Source organism: Coenobita brevimanus, chromosome 50 (assembly GCF_032717465.1).
Source record: "Coenobita brevimanus isolate Jiangsu-jjx chromosome 50, ASM3271746v2, whole genome shotgun sequence".
NCBI lineage: Eukaryota > Metazoa > Arthropoda > Malacostraca > Decapoda > Coenobitidae > Coenobita > Coenobita brevimanus.
The window spans coordinates 34,727,016-34,745,900 of NC_137003.1; the positions used below are offsets into that span (position 1 = coordinate 34,727,016).

The 18,885-nt window shown below is 40.8% G+C and overlaps 1 protein-coding gene across 1 annotated transcript; it reads left to right on the top strand.

Annotated features, from left to right (window-relative positions):
• The first annotated feature begins 4,085 nt into the window (after positions 1-4,085).
• Positions 4,086-18,400, top strand: LOC145399734 (uncharacterized). Its single transcript, XM_080272281.1, has 3 exons — positions 4,086-4,182; positions 17,810-18,033; positions 18,158-18,400. The coding sequence occupies exons 1-3, from the start codon at positions 4,086-4,088 to the stop codon at positions 18,398-18,400; spliced, it is 564 nt and encodes a 187-aa protein (XP_080128407.1).
• Positions 18,401-18,885: the final 485 nt, after the last annotated feature.

An 18,885-nucleotide genomic window follows, 5' to 3' on the forward strand; every position in this document is an offset into this window, starting at 1 on the left:
GCCCTGTGACCTCTACCCCTACTAAACCTGGTGTGGGAAGGGGTAAAGGACTAAGTGACTCTGCTGTGGAACATCTATCTATCTATCTATTGCCAGACGCCTCAATCCCGTTTGGGGTGGCCATAAACAAATCGCCTCCAAGTCGCCCTGTCCCCCCCCCATTTCACTGCCCTGCTCCCAACTCACACCCCCCTCTCTCATATACCTCTCCACCCCATCCCTCCATCTCATCCTCGGCCTCCCCTTCCCTTTTTCCCCCTCCACCTCACTCACATACACTCTCTTCGTCAATCTCTCACCCTCCATCCTCTCCACATGGCCAAACCACCTCAGTGTGTTCCTCATAACGCTTCCTATCACATCCACATCCACACCACAACGCTCCTTATATCCTCATTTTTCAGCCTGTCTCTCCATGTGACTCCACAGGCTCCTCTTAAATAACTCATTTCCACTGCTCTCACTCTTGACTTGTGTCCTTCCAACAACGTCCAAGCTTCACTTCCATACGATAGAGTTTGTATCACAATACTGTCATGTAGTATCTTTTTCACTTCCATGCTCACTTCCCTGTTCCTTATCACTGCTTTCAAAGAACCAGCAACCTTTCTTCCCTGCTGTACCCTTTCAAGCACTTCACCCTCCAAACCTCCATCCTTACTCATCACACTACCCAATTACTTAAACGTACTCACATTTTCCAATTCCTCACCATCCAACCTCGCTGTACATTCACTGACTTCACCTCTCTCAAAGACCATCACTTTACTCTTCCCTACATTCACCTTTAGATTCCGTTTCTTACACACTCTCTCAAACTCATCCACCAAGCCTTCCAGCTCCCCTTCGTCTTCACTCAACAACACAGTATCATCAGCAAACAACAGTACAGGTAGTTTCCAAACACTATCTTCTCTCACCAGGGCCACTCCAACATCCACTACCCTACCTTGTACCTCTTTTATTACCCCATCCATGTACAGATTGAACAACCATGGAGACATGACACATCTCAGTTTCAACCCAACCTTCAAAGAGAAAAATTCACCTAGTTCACCATCCACACGCACTGCAGCCTTAGCACCATCATACATACTCTTCACAGCATTCAACAACTTCCCATCTACTTCATATATTCTTAATACTTTCCACAATCCTTATCTTTCCACCTTGTCATATGCTTTCTCCAAATCCATGAAAGCCGCATACAACTTCTTTCCCTGCTCTGGAAACTTTTCCACTAAAGATCTAAGAATGAATATCTGATCTACACAACCTCTTCCCTTCCTAAAACCTCCCTGTTCTTCTCCAACTAATTCCTCTGTTCTTTCTCTAACTCTGTCAATAAGTATCCTATCATGCACTTCTTTTCCCCTATGATTCCCCTATGATTACCACACACTTCTTTTTCCCCTTTTCCTTTGAACAAGAGAATAATTATACCTGACGTGAACTGGCTAATTTATCCATGATAATGACGGACAGTGACTACGATCTTTCTGGTGAATCGTGTGATGAGCCAGTGGAGGAAATGGTGACAGAAACTTCCAGGAAGAGTGCTTCAGTGTCCCAGGTTCGTCCTGGCTCGAAGGGAAAGGAGCCCTTGGTTACTGCAAATGACAGTGCATAATATAGTGTGAATAAAATGGAAATGGAAATAATGTAAATAAAATAGAAAATGTAAATAGAAATGTAAATAATTAGTAATATAAGAATATGAGTATAAATACTTGGAGTAATGACAGTGAAAGTGAAAGCTTCGCTCTCTATGCTAGTTTGCGGAACGAAAAAGTGAATGCCTGGAGTGAAAATAAACTACTAGTAGTGAAGGAAACTTATGGATATATATTGTATATATATATATCAATAAGTGTAATAAAGTACTTGGAATATAAAATGTGAGTGTGTTTGTAATAAATGACAGCTCTGCCTCAGAATACCAGCAGGGAACAAGCGCAGGTGGAAAGCTCGTATGCACTCGTAATTTACATTGCTTTCACAGTTTTTTTTTTTTGGAGTATGGATTCCAAACTACTTGAAACTCATAGAATAGTGTTTGTAGTGATAATATCAGGCAGTGGTAACCATATTACAGGGTATCAGGAAGTGTAAAGTGGAGACTTTGTTACCCAAATTCAGATGTCTCCACAAGTCCTATGGTAGTCGATGAAGGCTCAACAAACATTCCAGGAGAAAGCTGAAGGTATGTGCCATATACATATTTAATTATAAGATTCTAAGACTAATAACTGATTTTTGGCAAATATTGTTAAAAAGTCAGTTGGAGTGCGATTATCTCCGCGGGATGGGCATGGTGCGCTTGCGACATCTCCGCGGTTAAAGGGTTAATGGGCACCTGGGAGTGAAGAAAACTCTAAGGCAGCTGTGACAGAGGTTCTACTGGACTGGCATCCATCAGGATGTTGAAGAGTGGTGTCAGGCCTTGAAAGAGGAAACCAGTATATATGTGTCACCATGGACTACTTCACAAAGTGGCCAGTAGCCTATGCCATCCTCAACCAAGAGGCTGTGACTGTTGCTCAGGTGTTGGCTGACCAGTTTTTCTGTCATTCTGGAATACCACAAGAGCTACATTCAGACCAGGGTAGAAACTTTGAGTCTCCTGTGTTACATAAGTGCTCCAATTTAATGGGGATGAAGAAGACCAGCATGACCCACTAAGGCCATAGTCAGATGGATGGTGGAGAAATTCAACTGGACCATGGGAAAAGAACTGGCCAAGTACTGTGTAGAGGGACAAATGGAATGCGACCAGAAATTACCTGCACTGCTGATGGCATATTGGTCTGCATCCCATGAGTGCCAGCTACACCCCTGCAAAACTGATGCTGGGCCACGAGTTACGTTTACCTTTTGACTTGTGAATGTGAAAACGTCCTGGTGAAGAGCTTCCTACAGACACCTCCAGCTATGCAAAGCACATTCAGGAAAGGCTGGATGAGGTACATCACCAAGTGTGAGAAGCTCTAAAGTTTTGGGGCGAAGTGATGAAGTGCAGGAATGATGCCAAGGCAAGTGAGGTGAGCTTCCTGGATGGTGGAAAAGTTTGGTTATACAATCATCAGCGGAAGAAGGAGCAGTCACTGGAGCTGCACAGCCTGTGGAACAGGCCTTGCACTGTGCTGGACCACCTATCAGATGAAATGTTCCAGATTCGGGGAGGCAGGAAGTCTCTCCATTGGGTGGTACACGTGAATCATCTGTGACAGTACCATGGGCCAAGACATTACAGCTGGAACATCTCAGGAATCAGGTTCTCCTGCTGCCAAGAATGTTGAAGAGGATCAAGGAGCTGACGTACAAGAGGATGGTGACAGTTTCCCGAGAGAAGAAATGAATCAGCAATTGGACCAAGACATCCCAGGAGGAGACGGCTGTGTGGAGGAGCAGGGACTTCGTCTGAAGACGCATAGAAGAAGACATGATAAATTGAAGGATTATTTTGTGTATAATTATATGTTTAGTTTCGTTTAAGGGTTATGTCTGTATACATTGTGTAGTTTTGTTGGGACAACAAAGGACAAGGGAGGGGGTAGTGTTGAGATGCGAGATTTGCTAGTTAGGAAGCAGTTGATGGTTCTCAGTGTTTCTCATATTTTTCAGCTATGTGTCAGAGTCGCCAGTTAGCCTGCTATTGTTAGTGGAGTTATTTGGTAAATTGTAAATTAATTTTTGTGTTCTTTTTCTCTATAATCTTTCATTTCTGTGACTGTGAATGAGAAGACGTCCTGGTGAAGAGCTTCCTACAGACACCTCCAGCTATGCAAAGCACATTCAGGAAAGGCTGGATGAGGTACATCACCAAGTGTGAGAAGCTCTAAAGTTTTGGGGCGAAGTGATGAAGTGCAGGAATGATGCCAAGGCAAGTGAGGTGAGCTTCCTGGATGGTGGAAAAGTTTGGTTATACAATCATCAGCGGAAGAAGGAGCAGTCACTGGAGCTGCACAGCCTGTGGAACAGGCCTTGCACTGTGCTGGACCACCTGTCAGATGAAATGTTCCAGATTCGGGGAGGCAGGAAGTCTCTCCATTAGGTGGTACACGTGAATCATCTGTGGCAGTACCATGGGCCAAGACATTACAGCTGGAACATCTCAGGAATCAGGTTCTCCTGCTGCCGAGAATGTTGAAGAGGATCAAGGAGCTGACGTACAAGAGGATGGTAACAGTTTTCCGAGAGAAGAAATGAATCAGTAATTGGACCAAGACATCCCAGGAGGAGACGGCTGTGTGGAGGAGCAGGGACTTCGACTGAAGAAGCATAGAAGAAGACATGATAAATTGAAGGATTATTTTTTGTATAATTATATGTTTAGATTCGTTTAAGGGTTATGTCTGTATACATTGTGTAGTTTTGTTGGGACAACAAAGGACAAGGGAGGGGGCAGTGATGAGAAGCGAGATTTGCTAGTTAGGAAGCAGTTGATGGTTCTCAGTGTTTCTCATATTTTTCAGCTGTGTAAGAGTTGCCAGTTAGCCTGCTATTGTGAGTGGAGTTATTTGGTAAATTGTAAATTAATTTTTGTGTTCTTTTTCTCTATAATCTTTCATTTCTGTGATTGTTAAATTTTGTAATATTATCTCTCGTTGTATGGTAAATAATTTAGAGTGGTATGCAGTGTAAGAAAGCTCTGGCATGTTTTGGATGTCTCTGAGTCGGTAACTGTAGGTGCAAGAGTAAAATAGATGCTTCAGATGTAATGTAAGGCCATATAAGGAGGTGGAAGAGCCTAGGGGAGTCCGTTTTAATTGAGTTCAGTTTGATGTTTAGTTATGTGTCAGTGCAGATTGTATAGCTCTGGTACTTGTGAAAACAGTGAAGTGAAAGTGGCAAGCATTAAGTGCAATTATTTGGAATATTCAGACAGCTAACTTAAGAAACCAGTGTTTATTTACCACGCCTTAGCCGATCTTGTTATTCACAGTAGGATTGTCCATAGGAAGAACAACTCAGTGGGCAACGTCCTTCCTATACTGAACTACTGCTGTTGGAGCCTATGGCATTGTGGGATGGGGACGCAATACTACAGTTACCTGCCAGACGAATAAATTTTTTTTAGTTGGTAAATTGAACGGTCTAAATCTGCCAAGGTGCATTATATGAGAAGTGTATACAATTGGCAGGAAAAAAAAAAAGCCACAAGAACCAGGTCCAACTCACAGTCTACTGTAATTAACTCTTCTTGACTACTGTCTACCTATAAACCACACTTCCCTGAAATCCGACAACAATTGAGAGAGATATCTTGTACATAAACTGACAGACAAGTGATTTCATAACCTTCGTCCAACTCCGATGGCTGACGTAACTCTCATTATAGTGAAACATTTCTGGATTTTAGCCTTTTTTCTAAGCTGCTTTGTACTCGAACATTTTACTGTGGCTTTGGAAGGCTATTGCAGTCATAAATTAAAAGGTTTGAAGAAAATCATTGGATGAGGTAGCAGGTAATTCATTTACAAGTGTGTAATTTCACCCACTACCTTTCATTTCTGTCAGTGCAGGTAAGAATCCGCTTCAGATGTCACTTTGTGTTTCCATTTTACGAAGTAAAATTTCACAAAAACAATAACACACCACGTAAACTTATAGCACTGTGACTTTATCGGTATGACAATTCACAAAACATATATCAGGAGATTATACAATATTATGTTCATCTGATATTTCTCCCAAAGGAATACTTATGCTTCACGGTAGCAACACACACACACACACACACACACACACACACACACACACACACACACAGATAGATGGATAGATATACAGGACGCATAATCTCGCTAAGAAAAAGTGAAATGCCGAGTTTTTGTTTACTGATTCAGTGCATCTTCATGGTATGTAAAGAGTGAGAGGTGGGAAAGAAGCATACATAGCACTTCAATACCATCTCTCAGATGCCAACTGGTGAATGAATTCTGATACAGTGTAATATTATCGTTTGGCTTTGACACTGTAAATATCCACAATATGTGATCTAATGTTATAATTATATTTATATGCGTAATTTAGTGTGTAAATCCAGGCACTTTTCTTTATTTACTCATGTTTGTACGTTTTCTTACTTTTATGGTAAAAAAAAGAACAGTGTTAAATTACTTCAATATTTACACACTACTACGCATCTGAGAGATGGTATTGGTGGGCTGTATCAGCTTCTCTCTCACCTCTAACTCTTGTATTACCCGAGTCTTGAAACAACAGATGAGATTCGGTACTTCACTTTTCTTGGCGAGATTACGCCTCATATCATATACCACAAGTATTTGTGAATTATTCTTCATATATATATATATATATATATATATATATATATATATATATATATATATATATGAGAAACATATTACCAGAGTATCATTAAAATTGTTTTAATCCGAGAGGCGAGAAGAAGACGCATGGAAATGAGCGATGGAATAATTTAATGATCAAGGACATTACGGAACGTGTGTGTGTGTGTGTGTGTGTGTGTGTGTGTGTGTGTGTGTGTGTGTGTGTGTGTGTGTGTGTGTGTGTATGTTGAGCAGGAAGGTAGGAAATGTTCCAGGATGAGACACAGGGATGCAAATAGACAGAGAAATACCGTACATTGCAAAGTAGCCAGGGGAGGAAGACAGGCAGGGAGACATATGAATGAAAGCAGGTATTCAGGAAGACAAGCTGAGGGGTAGGTAGATAAGCAGGTTGGTAGATAGAGAAACTGGTAGGGAGGTAGGTGGGCAGGTGGGTAGGTAAGCATGGAAGGAGCTAAGCAAAGGGTTAGGTTGGGATGATGAGAAAAAGTACCAAAGTTGTCCGAGTGGTGGGTAGGTAGGTAGGGAGATAGGTATGTAGGTGGGCAGGGAGGTAGGTAGGGAGGAAGGCAGGGGAGTACGTAGGTGAAGAGGGCATGGAGGTTTGTGGGCATTGATAGGTATGCAGGAATGGTGTTAAGTCGACAGGGAGGTTCGTAGAGCTGTAGGCAGGCAGGTAGCGAGTCGGTTTGGTAGGTAAATAGTTGTGGAAGTAGAAAGGGATGTTGAAAAGGAGTAGCTAGGCAGGGAATTAAAGGTGGTAGGAAAGTAAGTAGGTAGGGAAGTAGGGTTGAATCCCAAGAAATGCACATTAATATTTTACTTGCCAGAAGAATATATTGCAGCTTAACACATCCTGGTTAAACGATCACATTGTTTAACAGAGTGGCTATAAAACATGAGATCATCGCATAATAGTGGACTTGACGTATACGGCCAGGATTATAAGAAACTTTGTCGTTGCACCCTTTGCGTGTTAACACGCACCTAGTATCCTATTCCATTACAGAGTATGTGTATAGTTACTTCCGCCAAGGAGATTATACATAACCCCCCGTCGGTTTGTTCGTCTGTTTGTCTACTGGCAGGATTACTGAAAAAGTTCTGAAAGGATTTTGATGAAATTTTGTGGAAGGATTGGCCATGGACCAATGAAGAAATTTAATTTTAGGTCGGATCCGGATCCGGGAATATCCTGCACAATATCTCCCAAAGTTTTCAATGAATTTCAATGAAATTTTGTGGAAAGGTTGGCCATGGACCAAGAAAGAAATGTTTAAATTTAGGGGAGGATCCAGATCCGGATCCGTAGTATCCCGCACAATATCTCCAAAAGTTCTCAATGAATTTCAATGAGAATGGAAAAGTGGGTCACGGACCAAGAAAGAAATGATTTAAATTTAGGGCAAATGCTGACCTTATATCCACGGATCCAGATCCGGATCTTTTTTAATGGCAATAGCATTGAGGGAGGTATGCACTCATGGAGCGCTTTCCAGTATTGTAAATGAGTTGATATGAAGCAATAAAAATATATTTTCTTCTTAACTCTCACTTGACTCCATGTTCTTCTGATAAGTTGGTTATGTTTTTATCCTATCTAGGCGAAGACGCACTCTTATTCTGTTCCTGTGACCTTATATCGATTTTCCTTTAAATTTAGGGAAATCGTCTGGGACTGATGAGAATAGAGTAAGCTCCACCTAACCCTGCTACTTCGAAAAATGTCTCCATAGCTAACTACCACGCCTAGAGATAGCAAGAACCAGTAATATGCACTTTGTGAGCGCGTGACGAGGCGGTGGCCAAGTCGGTAGAGAGGTGGCCTGCAGTCCTGCCGGACTCAGGTTCAAATCCCCGCTGGGGCAGGGAACAGTTTAAGGATCTGAGTTTCACTAAATCGGACTTTACCGATCTACCAGAAGACTCGCCGACATGTAAAAATATCCCCGCTAATACCACTATACCAGTCCTGTATGAGACAGCCCTAGCATGTATTCAATATGGACGGTGGGTGTTAGCGCCGAAGTGGTGACATGGAAGAGGTGAATGGCATGTAGGAGGACTATTGGGCCTTGATAGCAGACTATGAAGCCTATGCCCAAAGTCGGAAACATTAAAAAAAAAAAAAAAAAAGAGAGAGAGAGCGCCACGTTACCGCAATTTCCCTCTGATATATAATTGTAGGCGGCATCTCCGACATTCAGTTGCTACAGTTGATGGGAAAAAGTGTTATGGTGGAAAATCTTTTTAAATTGAATTCTTAACTGAGGCGTTCACCGATTAGAGCCGAACACTCCCTTAGAAAACTCGAGATTCCAATGGGTCTCTACACATTTATGGGTGAGTTTTTAAATGATAAAATTTATTGCATGAATGTATCACATGCAGAAAGAATTTCAACTCTACTTCACACAGGAGTAAAGTTATTAGCTTCTGCTCTGTGTGATGGTCGGGTTGGGCCGGGCCGCTCATTTCCAAACTTAATTTACAGTAAACATCGCTCGCTTGCTTCACTCGCTCGCTCGTAATAGAGTAAATATGACATCACAAGATTCAGATGCGATAACATTTATTATTCCTCACACTTAACTTGTTACCTGTAATGGTACAAAGAAAGGAAATCAAACCGATATGATAGATTCAGTTATGGTTGTTTCAGTTAAAGTTATGATTAACTTACTGTATGTACAGTAACTCCTGTACTGAGATGTCTATTTCAGGCAAAATAAAATCACCATGGAGTTGGTCAGAATACATTTTCAAAATGCCACTGAACAGGTAAACGAGGATTTACTATAAATACATCACACTGAAAGGTCATTCCAAATCCAACTGAAATTTTTTGGTGGTAAGACAAAATGTATCCTTTGCAACCAAAATGACGCACTTTTACTTACGTTTCCTCCAAACGATTTTATTCAAGGGCTAGAAACATTAAATAACCCTTGCTCTTCGATTGAGCTTCATTATAATTTATGAATATATATTTTCCACATTCTTCCTATCGTCCGATTAATTTATTCTTATCTTAAGACACCTTTCATAGTGACTAGGCATATAGATGTCGCCGCACTGAAAGTTCTATGTATCCTGGTGAGTTGGTGTCATTTACTGGTAATTAACGTCAGATTTCTAATATGAATTTCTTTCAGTTAATACAATGAAATCAGGATATAAAAGTCTTGTCCTGGTACCACTTAATGTTCCATTTTATTTACGAATTCCAACTTCACTTAAAGGAAAAAAAAAATAATAAGCTATAGCGGTGTAAGTTAACAGGTTTGGTTGAACCCAGGCTAAGAGTTCTATAACATCAGGGAATGTATTTCAGCTAGTAGCCTGTACTGAAACATTCCCTGGGGTAGTATAAGAAACACGGGGAGCGTCGCACCCTACCTGAAACAGCTACACCAAGACTGAGCATGCTGCCCAGCTTTAGACAGGGTTGCCAGGTCGATAGGGTGTGCTCCAGCCCAGTCACACGCGTGAAGTAGCCCAAAACTAGCCCAAGCACATATAGAGAAAAATAACTCGTCATTCCAATCTTTATTAACCTATCATAACGGTTTATGCTTTTCTTTCCCTGAAATATGTTTACCCAAGAGAATAATGGGTGGCAGGACAATAAATATGTGCTACTAAGAGGTATTCGTAATATTTACTTGCAGTCTGCTACGTCATAGCCCGTGTTGGAATAGGTGTACCACTGAAAGCAGCAGATTAATACATGATGCATGATAGCCTAATCCGATCCTTTCCCTGCAACACAAAAGACATCACCAGGGTGAGTGGAAGTAGAACGTTTTGTAGGCTATAGATCACGTTGTATGTCTACGATGCATAGGAAAAATTACCAGAGCTAATACCGGTAGGGTACAGCAAGTTAGCTCTTCCGTGTTCGAGACCTTGATGATAAAAAAAAAAAATTGTCAAGATCATCAAAACTTAATGTTAATAAACGTTTCTGTTATGGGCAGGTCATAGCAACATTGCATATTAGGGAACCAGTAATTGCCAAAAGCGTTGCTGTTATTCAGGTAGGCCTCTGCATGCGCATGCATTGGTTTTTCCAGTGTGGTTTGTTGCACTTTATTTCATGCTTTATTCTTTATGGGTTTCATTTGAATCCCATCAATTATCCTAAAGATACAAGAAAAAAGGTTTCTGATTAATCCTTCAATCTGTATCGCTCGTATGAATATCTGCCTTTATGAAGATCACAGTGTAATTGAGATTACCGTGGTTAATGTTTATATGAAAAATTATTTGTTTCCGCCATAAGAGAGAGAGAGAGAGAGAGAAGAAGGTAGGTCTGTGAGATAAGTCTTGAAATCTTTCCTCTAGATTCTGTAATGACTTACTGTACCTAGCGCTGAGCTAGTCATTTGGAAGTGATATATTGCAATTGTGTATTGAAACGCGTTTCATTTTTGCTAACGGGTGTCTTGCTTTTTCTGATGATTTTTAAATCATCAGAGGATATCTGTTCAACAGACTTTTGTAATACTTTAATGTTAGGGCTAGGTTTGTTAAATATTTTCTGTAGTGCCAGAACACATGCATTAGCTGAATATTACTGGCCTAAGTGACAAATGTTCATCTTGGTCAAATTAGGTACCAAGAGACGGCCGGAAATCTTTGGGGACTATACCAATAACATACTGCTACAGTTATCATCATTGCCATTATCATCAGCATCGATATCATCGCTATCATTATCGACACTAAAACAAAAATTATTGAATTATCATTACCAATTTCACCACCACCCCTATTATAATGACCATTTTCTGCAAAACCACAGTTACCTACATCAGTACTACCTCTGCTTCACGGATACAACCACTTTCACCACACCACCACCATCACCACTACTAGTAGGTGCTATCTGAAAACTATGTAACCCTAACCAGTAAAGTGCGCTCTGTAAGTGCTTGTCGAGCGAGCGAGCGTTAGTATGGTCACTCATAAAACAAGCGATACCTCACCTGCCATCTCCTTTGTGCTTGGTATGGTAACACTGCAGGTCTTACTGCTTCAGGTGATTGCGGTGATAATCTGAGCTCTTATGTATAAGTGAACTCCAGTTCCCGATATGTTTTCATTTCCTGGTCGACTAATGCAACTTTGACGAGTGTGAAAATACTCATGATTTTGCTTTGATTTGTTAATATAATGATAACATTATACTGGAAGCAGTGAAGACTTATTCCGTATAAAGGTAACAAAATTTAGAGAAAAAATGCAGTTGCACCTTTTTTTTCATACTGAACGTACTGACCAAGCATTTCCTTGTGAATTCCATATCCTCTTAATGAACGTTGTAAACTTACTCCATCAGTAATGATAATATTTCATCCTGTAATCTGTGACTGTACGTATCGTAATTCAGGGTGACACTACCAACTGGGAGCTGCTGTGGTAGAACATATCTCAGGAATATATTTGTATTAACCTGCATCCTACTATCTTCAGCTATTAAAAAAAAAAAACATACCTAGACCTTACGAAAATTTATAGGCAGGATGCATCATGATTATCATTTTTAGGCACACTATGCAAGTATGATGTAGTAGTGGCTCCATATTGACATAATTATAGTATAATATGTTTTGGAAAGATAAATAAACATAACTGTGATCTCCATTACCATGGTTTATGGATCTGAATTCGATTTAATAAAGTCACATTGCATGAACTGAATAAAAGCAAAGCAAATGCTAATACAGTACAACTAATATACTAATCACACCAAGGTTAAAAAATAATACACCCAGTTGGCTAGGTGTGCTTGCTAATTTCACTGACAACATTATACTCATCTCCTGACTCATTACGTGTCACGGCCTGCTTTTATTACCGCAACATTATTTGGTTTCATAGTCTGTGGTATGTTTAGGGTGAAATATTTAATTTTACTCTAGTGAACTTACGGGCTACATCAGAGTTTAAAGATACATTACTGTCATGGTTTCGTGTGATATTTAATACTGTGCAGCCTCTGATCTTTCAAATATCGGTTTTGGTTCACTGTAGGCGCCATCTTGATCATGGAATACAAGAAGTATTGAAGTGAATTGTATCTAACCATCACTGTTACACATGTTGTTGTTAGTAACCCTCTTCTCACTCCTCCCAATACCCATTTCAGCACTAGCAATACACAGATTATGTTCCTCTCCACCAATATGTCTCAAATGGGTTTTTGCTACATGTGTATCACAGTAGTCGAGATGTTTGTCAATAAAGGTAGAGTCTGCTCTCGTCCCGGTATGTGATCCCGACACCATGAACTCAGGGAGTGAATTTATGTCAGTCTGAATTACTCCTTCCCCTCCCCTCCCCCCAAAAAAAGTCTAGGTAGTTGAAAGAGTTCAAGACCTACCTATGAGTATGGGCGTGAATGAAGGGACGTGATAGTGCCATATCACCCTTTATCATGGTCAGACGTCTACCACATTTCAGTTTTCTAGCTTATATTTATTTTGCCATTGTTGCGCAAAGACATATTTTGAAATAGGGTTCAGTGTGATGTACGTCCTAGATTTTGTGGCAACAGGCCAAGTAGGTTGCCTATGAATGCCCATACGTGCACATATACCTACTCGTATAAATGCACACACGTATGCATTAGTCCATTTTTTTTTAATGTGAGGAAGAAGGAACCAAAGGCTGTGAGCCTGCAATATTGTTCCTTCCAAGAGAAAAACAAAATACAAGAGAGTGCCAAATTCAAGATCCGATCATTTCGAGATGCCTGGACATGCTGCGTTTGAAAGACTGGAGATCATAGGAAGCAGGAAGTACAGACAGATGGAGACAGTTCCAGAGTTGACCTGTAAATAAATGAAGGACTCGTGAATTAGAGAGTTGGACAGAAAAGGGTTGAGAGTTTCCTGCTAGCGGGTGCTACGCGCCCATCGTAGAGGTTGAGGAATGCATGCACACAGTTCAGAGGAGCAGTGACCATTGAAGCTGCAATATAAAGAGATAAAGATGCAACAATGCGGCGAAGAGACAGAGGTTGAAGGGAGTCAGTAAGAGGAGGACAGTTGATGAGATGAAAAGCCTTTGACTCCACCCTATTGAGAAGAGCTGTATGTGGGCAGCCTCCCCACGCATAAGAGTTGTACTCCACACAGGGGCGGATAAAACCCCTGTATAGAGTCAACAATTGTGCAGGGGTAATGAAGGAATGGTGTCGGCTTAGCACACCTAATCTCTTGGAAGCAGATTTTACAAGAGATGCAATATGATCTTTCCAAGATAAGTCCCGAGTAAATGAAACCCCAAGCATGTTCAAGGATGATGGAGGATTAAGCTGAATGTTATTAAATCTTAGTGGGTATACCTGTGGAAGATCTTGTCGGGTTGATAGGTGCAAAAACTGAGTCTTTGATGCATTAAACACAACAAGATTATTTTTACCCCAGTCAGAGATACGATCCAAGTCAGACATTAGGTGTGCCAGAGCCTCATCCCTTGTTTGTTGAAGTAACTGCTGAGATGGACGTTGCAGGAACCGAGTGGAAAGGTGAAGGGTGGAGTCATCAGCGTATGAGTGGATAGGGTTAGATGTACAGCTTAGGAGGTCATTGATGAATAAAAGGAAGAGAGTTGGTGATAGGACAGAGCCCTGAGGAACACCACTGTTAATAGATCTAGGAGAAAAATGATGGCCGTCTACAACAGCGGCTATAGAACGACCAGAAAGGAAGCTAGAGATGAAGGCACAGATAGAAGGATAGAAACCGTAGGAGGGCAGTTTGGAAAATAAAGATTTATGCCAGACTCGATCGAAAGCCTTTGAAATGTCAAAAACAAAGCTTTCACCAAAGTCCCTAAAGGAGGATGACCAGGAGTCTGAAAGGTAGGTGAGAAGATCGCCAGTGGAGCGTCCCTGACAGAACCATGCTGACGATCAGAAAGGAGGTCGTGATAGGAAAGATGCTTTAAAATTTTTCTGTTACGAATTGACACGAAAACTTTTGACATACAGGATGTTAAAGAAATTGGACGATAGTTAGAGGGTTGGGAATGGTCACCCTTCTTTGGGACTGGCTGAATGTGAGCAAACTTCCAGCAAGAAGGAAAGGTACAAGTTGATAGACAAAGTTTGCCTAGGCAGGGTGTGAGCACAGAAGCACAGTTCTTGAGAACAACAGGACGGATCACATTAGGCCCATATGCCTTATTAGTACTGAGGCTTGTGATGGGAGAAAAGACATCAGGTGAAGAAATTTTAATGTCAGCCATGAGGAAGTCAGAGGCGGGGAAGTGATGGAGAACCAGCACCGGAATCGTCAAAGGTGGAGTTGGAGGAGAAAGTCTGAAAGAAAGAGATCTGCTTTATCAGTAGAAGAAATAGCTACAGAGCCATTTAGAGTAGAAAAGAGGAGGGAAGGATGATGAGGTAATGTTGTTAGAAAGGTTTTTGGCAAGCTGCCAGAAGGAGCAGGAAGACTTCGTTGGAGAGTTGAAAGCATTTAGTACAGATGAAATTATTTTTAGCAGAACGAAGAACAGACTTAGCACGATTCCGGGCAGAAACATTTAAAAGTTGTGATTCAGGGGTGGACTGGCTCCGGTACCTTTTATAGGCCCTGTCTTTGTTGTGGACAGCATTAGAACAAGCGTGATTAAACAAAGGCTTTCTTGCATTAGTCAAAGGATATGAGAATGGAATGTATGCATCCATCCCCTAGAGCATAACCTCCGTAATGCGCAAGGCACATTCAGATGGCTCCCGGCATGGAAGCAATAATCATTCCACGCACACACACACACGCACACGCAAAAGGTCCAAGGAAGTGGGGCCCTTTTTGATTATCTAATAGTGGTCATTTATGTTAGTTATCAGCCTTGGCGGTCGGGTGTGTAGCGTGTGCGCCAACCAGTTTTTCTGGCCTGGAACCATATGGGGGCGTGACTTCTAAGAGTGCCTGGTAGTGTGTCCTTTCATATGAAGTTACATGTTCCCACCCTGTCCACGTTCTGTTGACAACATTTAATAAGTTTCTTACTGATATACAGTAGACAGCCACTGCAAAACAGCTTCTATGCGTTTCTCACCTAGCACTCCAGGAACTGTTCTACATTCTTTACCTACGTGTGACGCATAAGATGGGGTTAAGTCAGTTTTTTAGTGAGATAAAGACGTGTACACAAGCCCAAGAGATTAATTGCCTTTTATGACCTCTAAAACATGACATGCAAATATGCAGTAGAACGGCCTGCCATATCAGAGGGTGTGCAAGCCGACTCTTACAATACAAACATTATCATTGCTTTATACACATGAACCCATTTCTTTTTAACAAATAATCCATTACGTGAGGCTTAACTTTGAGTATGGAATAGTTCTGATATAAAATGTGTAAATTTCCATATCAGTTATACCATCAACTTTACATCAACGTTTGAAGAGGTTTGAGAATCAGACTCTTAATCTTAGGCAATTTATTCAGAAAATATCACAGGTGCTGACAGCGATCGTCATTAAAATAAGAGATGGTCATTCCTTTGTTATACTGACCTATTAGAAACACATGGGAAGGATATATTACTTAATGAAGGATTCCTGCGTGATTTTCTTTTCGAAATCTATTGCCCAGGAAGTGTCCTTAACCATATACTGGTCACTGCTTAATTTGTATCTTACGATTAGAGAATTCCCTAACTATGATGTCGACATACGGCGAGGACAGCTTGCACCTGGCATTCATTGGACACAACCACACAATATCCAACAAATTTAATTGCTCCAGTACATAAAGAGGTAGTCATATGATAAGAATGTTTACCTCTCGCCTTTTCCTATACCTTAACTTATAATATTTCCAATTGAAAAATTATCCACTTCACAGTGATGGCAATTGTTCTTACTGTTTTTAGTCTCAATTATGCTGAATAAAATCGCCTTAAATAAAGGCTATATAATGTTAAATATATTATAGAAAAAAAGGTAAATATAAAGACAGACAGCTCGTAACTTTTTACTGTCATAAAAAAATAATATACCAGTAACAAACAACACTGAATAATTTTGGGTGAGAGGACACTACAGTACATACAGACACAGTAATGATGTAATTGTTTGGTGAAAAGACATGTTTTGATATATGTAATGTGTACTGTATGTTAATATTATTTCTTAAAACTCGGGTTAATATCTTCTATGACACAGACGCCGCAGAAATTCGTGATACGTTTATGAAAAAATGACACTAAATATTAATATTTATACCTAACTGAAAATGCTATGTTCATCTACATGAATACATTAAAATATTAGCATATACATCCATATTATAAAAGTCGGTAACTCATTTAACAGTATGCACAGTCAAGTATTACACAATCAAGTAGAAAAATTTGTAACTATACCATCAGTCCTTCATCTTGGGAAGAAAGTAAGATTCCAATAGCATATTGGCATGAACAGTGGCAGTGTATGTCATAGCAAATCCAGCTTGTAAGAATCTTTCACTTATTGACAAAATATATGATCACAAGGAAAGGTGGAGTGAAGAAAACATAACGTATTGCTGAAGCATGGAATGTTATACAATGTGAATTTTCAGTAAATATGCAGACCTTGGGTTAATAAAGAATAAAACCAAATATTAATGACGCCACAAGTACTAATGATCATTCAAGGGCAAGCTAGAGCAAAAGAGGACATAAATAGTTGTTGCAAATAAAGAGAAATCCTTACCGAATATGGTCAGTAAGGGTCATTGTTGGAATTACTAGTCTAATGCTTACTCCGTCCCACATTGTCTGAGATAATCATACATAACCTCTGCAACACTAATGCCATAAGTCACTGCCAGTGGTTGGGAAGGAGTGCGAAGACATTCCATTCGTCTCTTGCAAAATCATCAGTCGTGGCAAGGGTCCATTCATCTCCCATATCCCAGTCTTAACATCATGGTCCACACATTCTCAGTTGCATTTTTATCACAACCTTCACGTGGTCAGTGAACGTCTTCTTATCGGTGGTTCTTATTTTATTCTTGCTACCGACAAGCTATTTTATTCAACATAGAGAAGGTTTCTGGGACTGAGATTGCTTAAAAGCCCTCATCAGTATGGTTTCTTTTGTACCATGACCACAATCATCTATGGTAATAAAAAAAATAAATGGCATCATAATGAAGGTTTCTAAATATCCCCTAACTGTATGGTTGGTGTCAAAAGTGATAGATCGTGCACAAAATTCGTAGGGTTTGGAATGGCGCTGTTACAAATAAATGCATACTGTATGTTCTTAATTATCAATATACTGATCTTCATTATGCAGGCCAGCAATTTTTGTGAAGTCCGTTAAATGAAGAATTTATTAACCACGTTTCACCTACATGCATTAGTAGAAGACTTTTGGCAGACTGGTATCATTCCTCTTGACTGGACAAAGGATTTGGTCAACCCTAACTGGGAAAGGAAAGGAGACCAGCCTGACTGTAATAACCACCGGGTTGTTACAGTGCTAAGTGTGCCAGGCAAAACTCTTCCTCACTTTCTCCTGATGCGTATCCGGGACCATTTGCTAAAGTTTCAGAGGCTTGAGCAATCAGGATTCATGCCTAAGAAGTCTACTGTTGACTATATCCAAGCTCTTCGAGTTCTTGTGAAACACCGTCTTGAGTTTCGACAAGGTCTGCCAGCAGCCTATGTGGATCTCAAGGCGTTTGACTATGTAAATTCGGAGGTACTATAGGAACTCCTGCGACTATGTGGGATCCCCGCAGGGATAATCCGACTGATTGCTGGCTTGTACAAAAACACCGAGTGCTGTCAAGTGTGGGTGAGGGGAACTTTCAACTTCTTCCCAGAAAGTTCTGGTGTATGAGAGGGATGAGTCCTTTGCCCCCACACTTTTCAAAACATGTTTGAATTGGGTGCTGGACCGGGCTGTTAGTCGAAGTCACTGTAGGGTATCAATTGGCAATTTCAGGGTTACTGACCTTGGCTTTGCTGATGATGGAGTTATCCTAGCAGAGCCACTGGAGATACTACTGAGTGCCCTCAAGGAATTTAACGAGAATGCAAAGCCATTAGGATTAAAGGTCTCCTAGGCCAAGACCAAGGTCCAGGCATTTGGTGGCTTGCTGGATGAAGCAGTTCAGTCTGTCCAAGCATGTGGTGAGGATATAGAAGTCTTGGAAAGATTCACTTATCTTGGCAGTGTGGTCCATAACAACGGTAGATCAGACAGTGAGATCTCTCGTCGCACTGGTCTGTCCTACAGGGCTATGGATTCACTCGGTTCGGGCATTTGGCGCTGTTGTTATTTGTGTAGAACGACAAAAGTTCGCATCTTCAAGGCTCTCGTGCTCCCTGTCTTACTTTATGGCAGTGAGACATGGACACCAAACAGCGACCTGAAGCGGCGAATTGACTCCTTTGTAACTAAGTGTCTGCAAGAGATCATGGGATATCGCTGGTACAACTGGGTGCGTCATGCGTAACAAGCAACTGCTCAGTGAAACTGATTCGAGACCTGTTACCCACATAATACATCAACTCAACACCAGCTACATGAATATGTGGCCCTCTTTCC

Excerpts from the sequence above, each read along its gene's own strand:
- LOC145399734 (XM_080272281.1), top strand. The coding sequence starts at position 4,086 with ATGGGCCAAGACATTACAGCTGGAACATCTCAGGAATCAGGTTCTCCT. Across the intron at positions 4,183-17,809 it reads AGCTGACGTACAAGAGGATG|TGCTAAGTGTGCCAGGCAAA; the intron begins GTAACAGTTTTC and ends GGGTTGTTACAG. Across the intron at positions 18,034-18,157 it reads TTGACTATGTAAATTCGGAG|AAAGTTCTGGTGTATGAGAG; the intron begins GTACTATAGGAA and ends ACTTCTTCCCAG.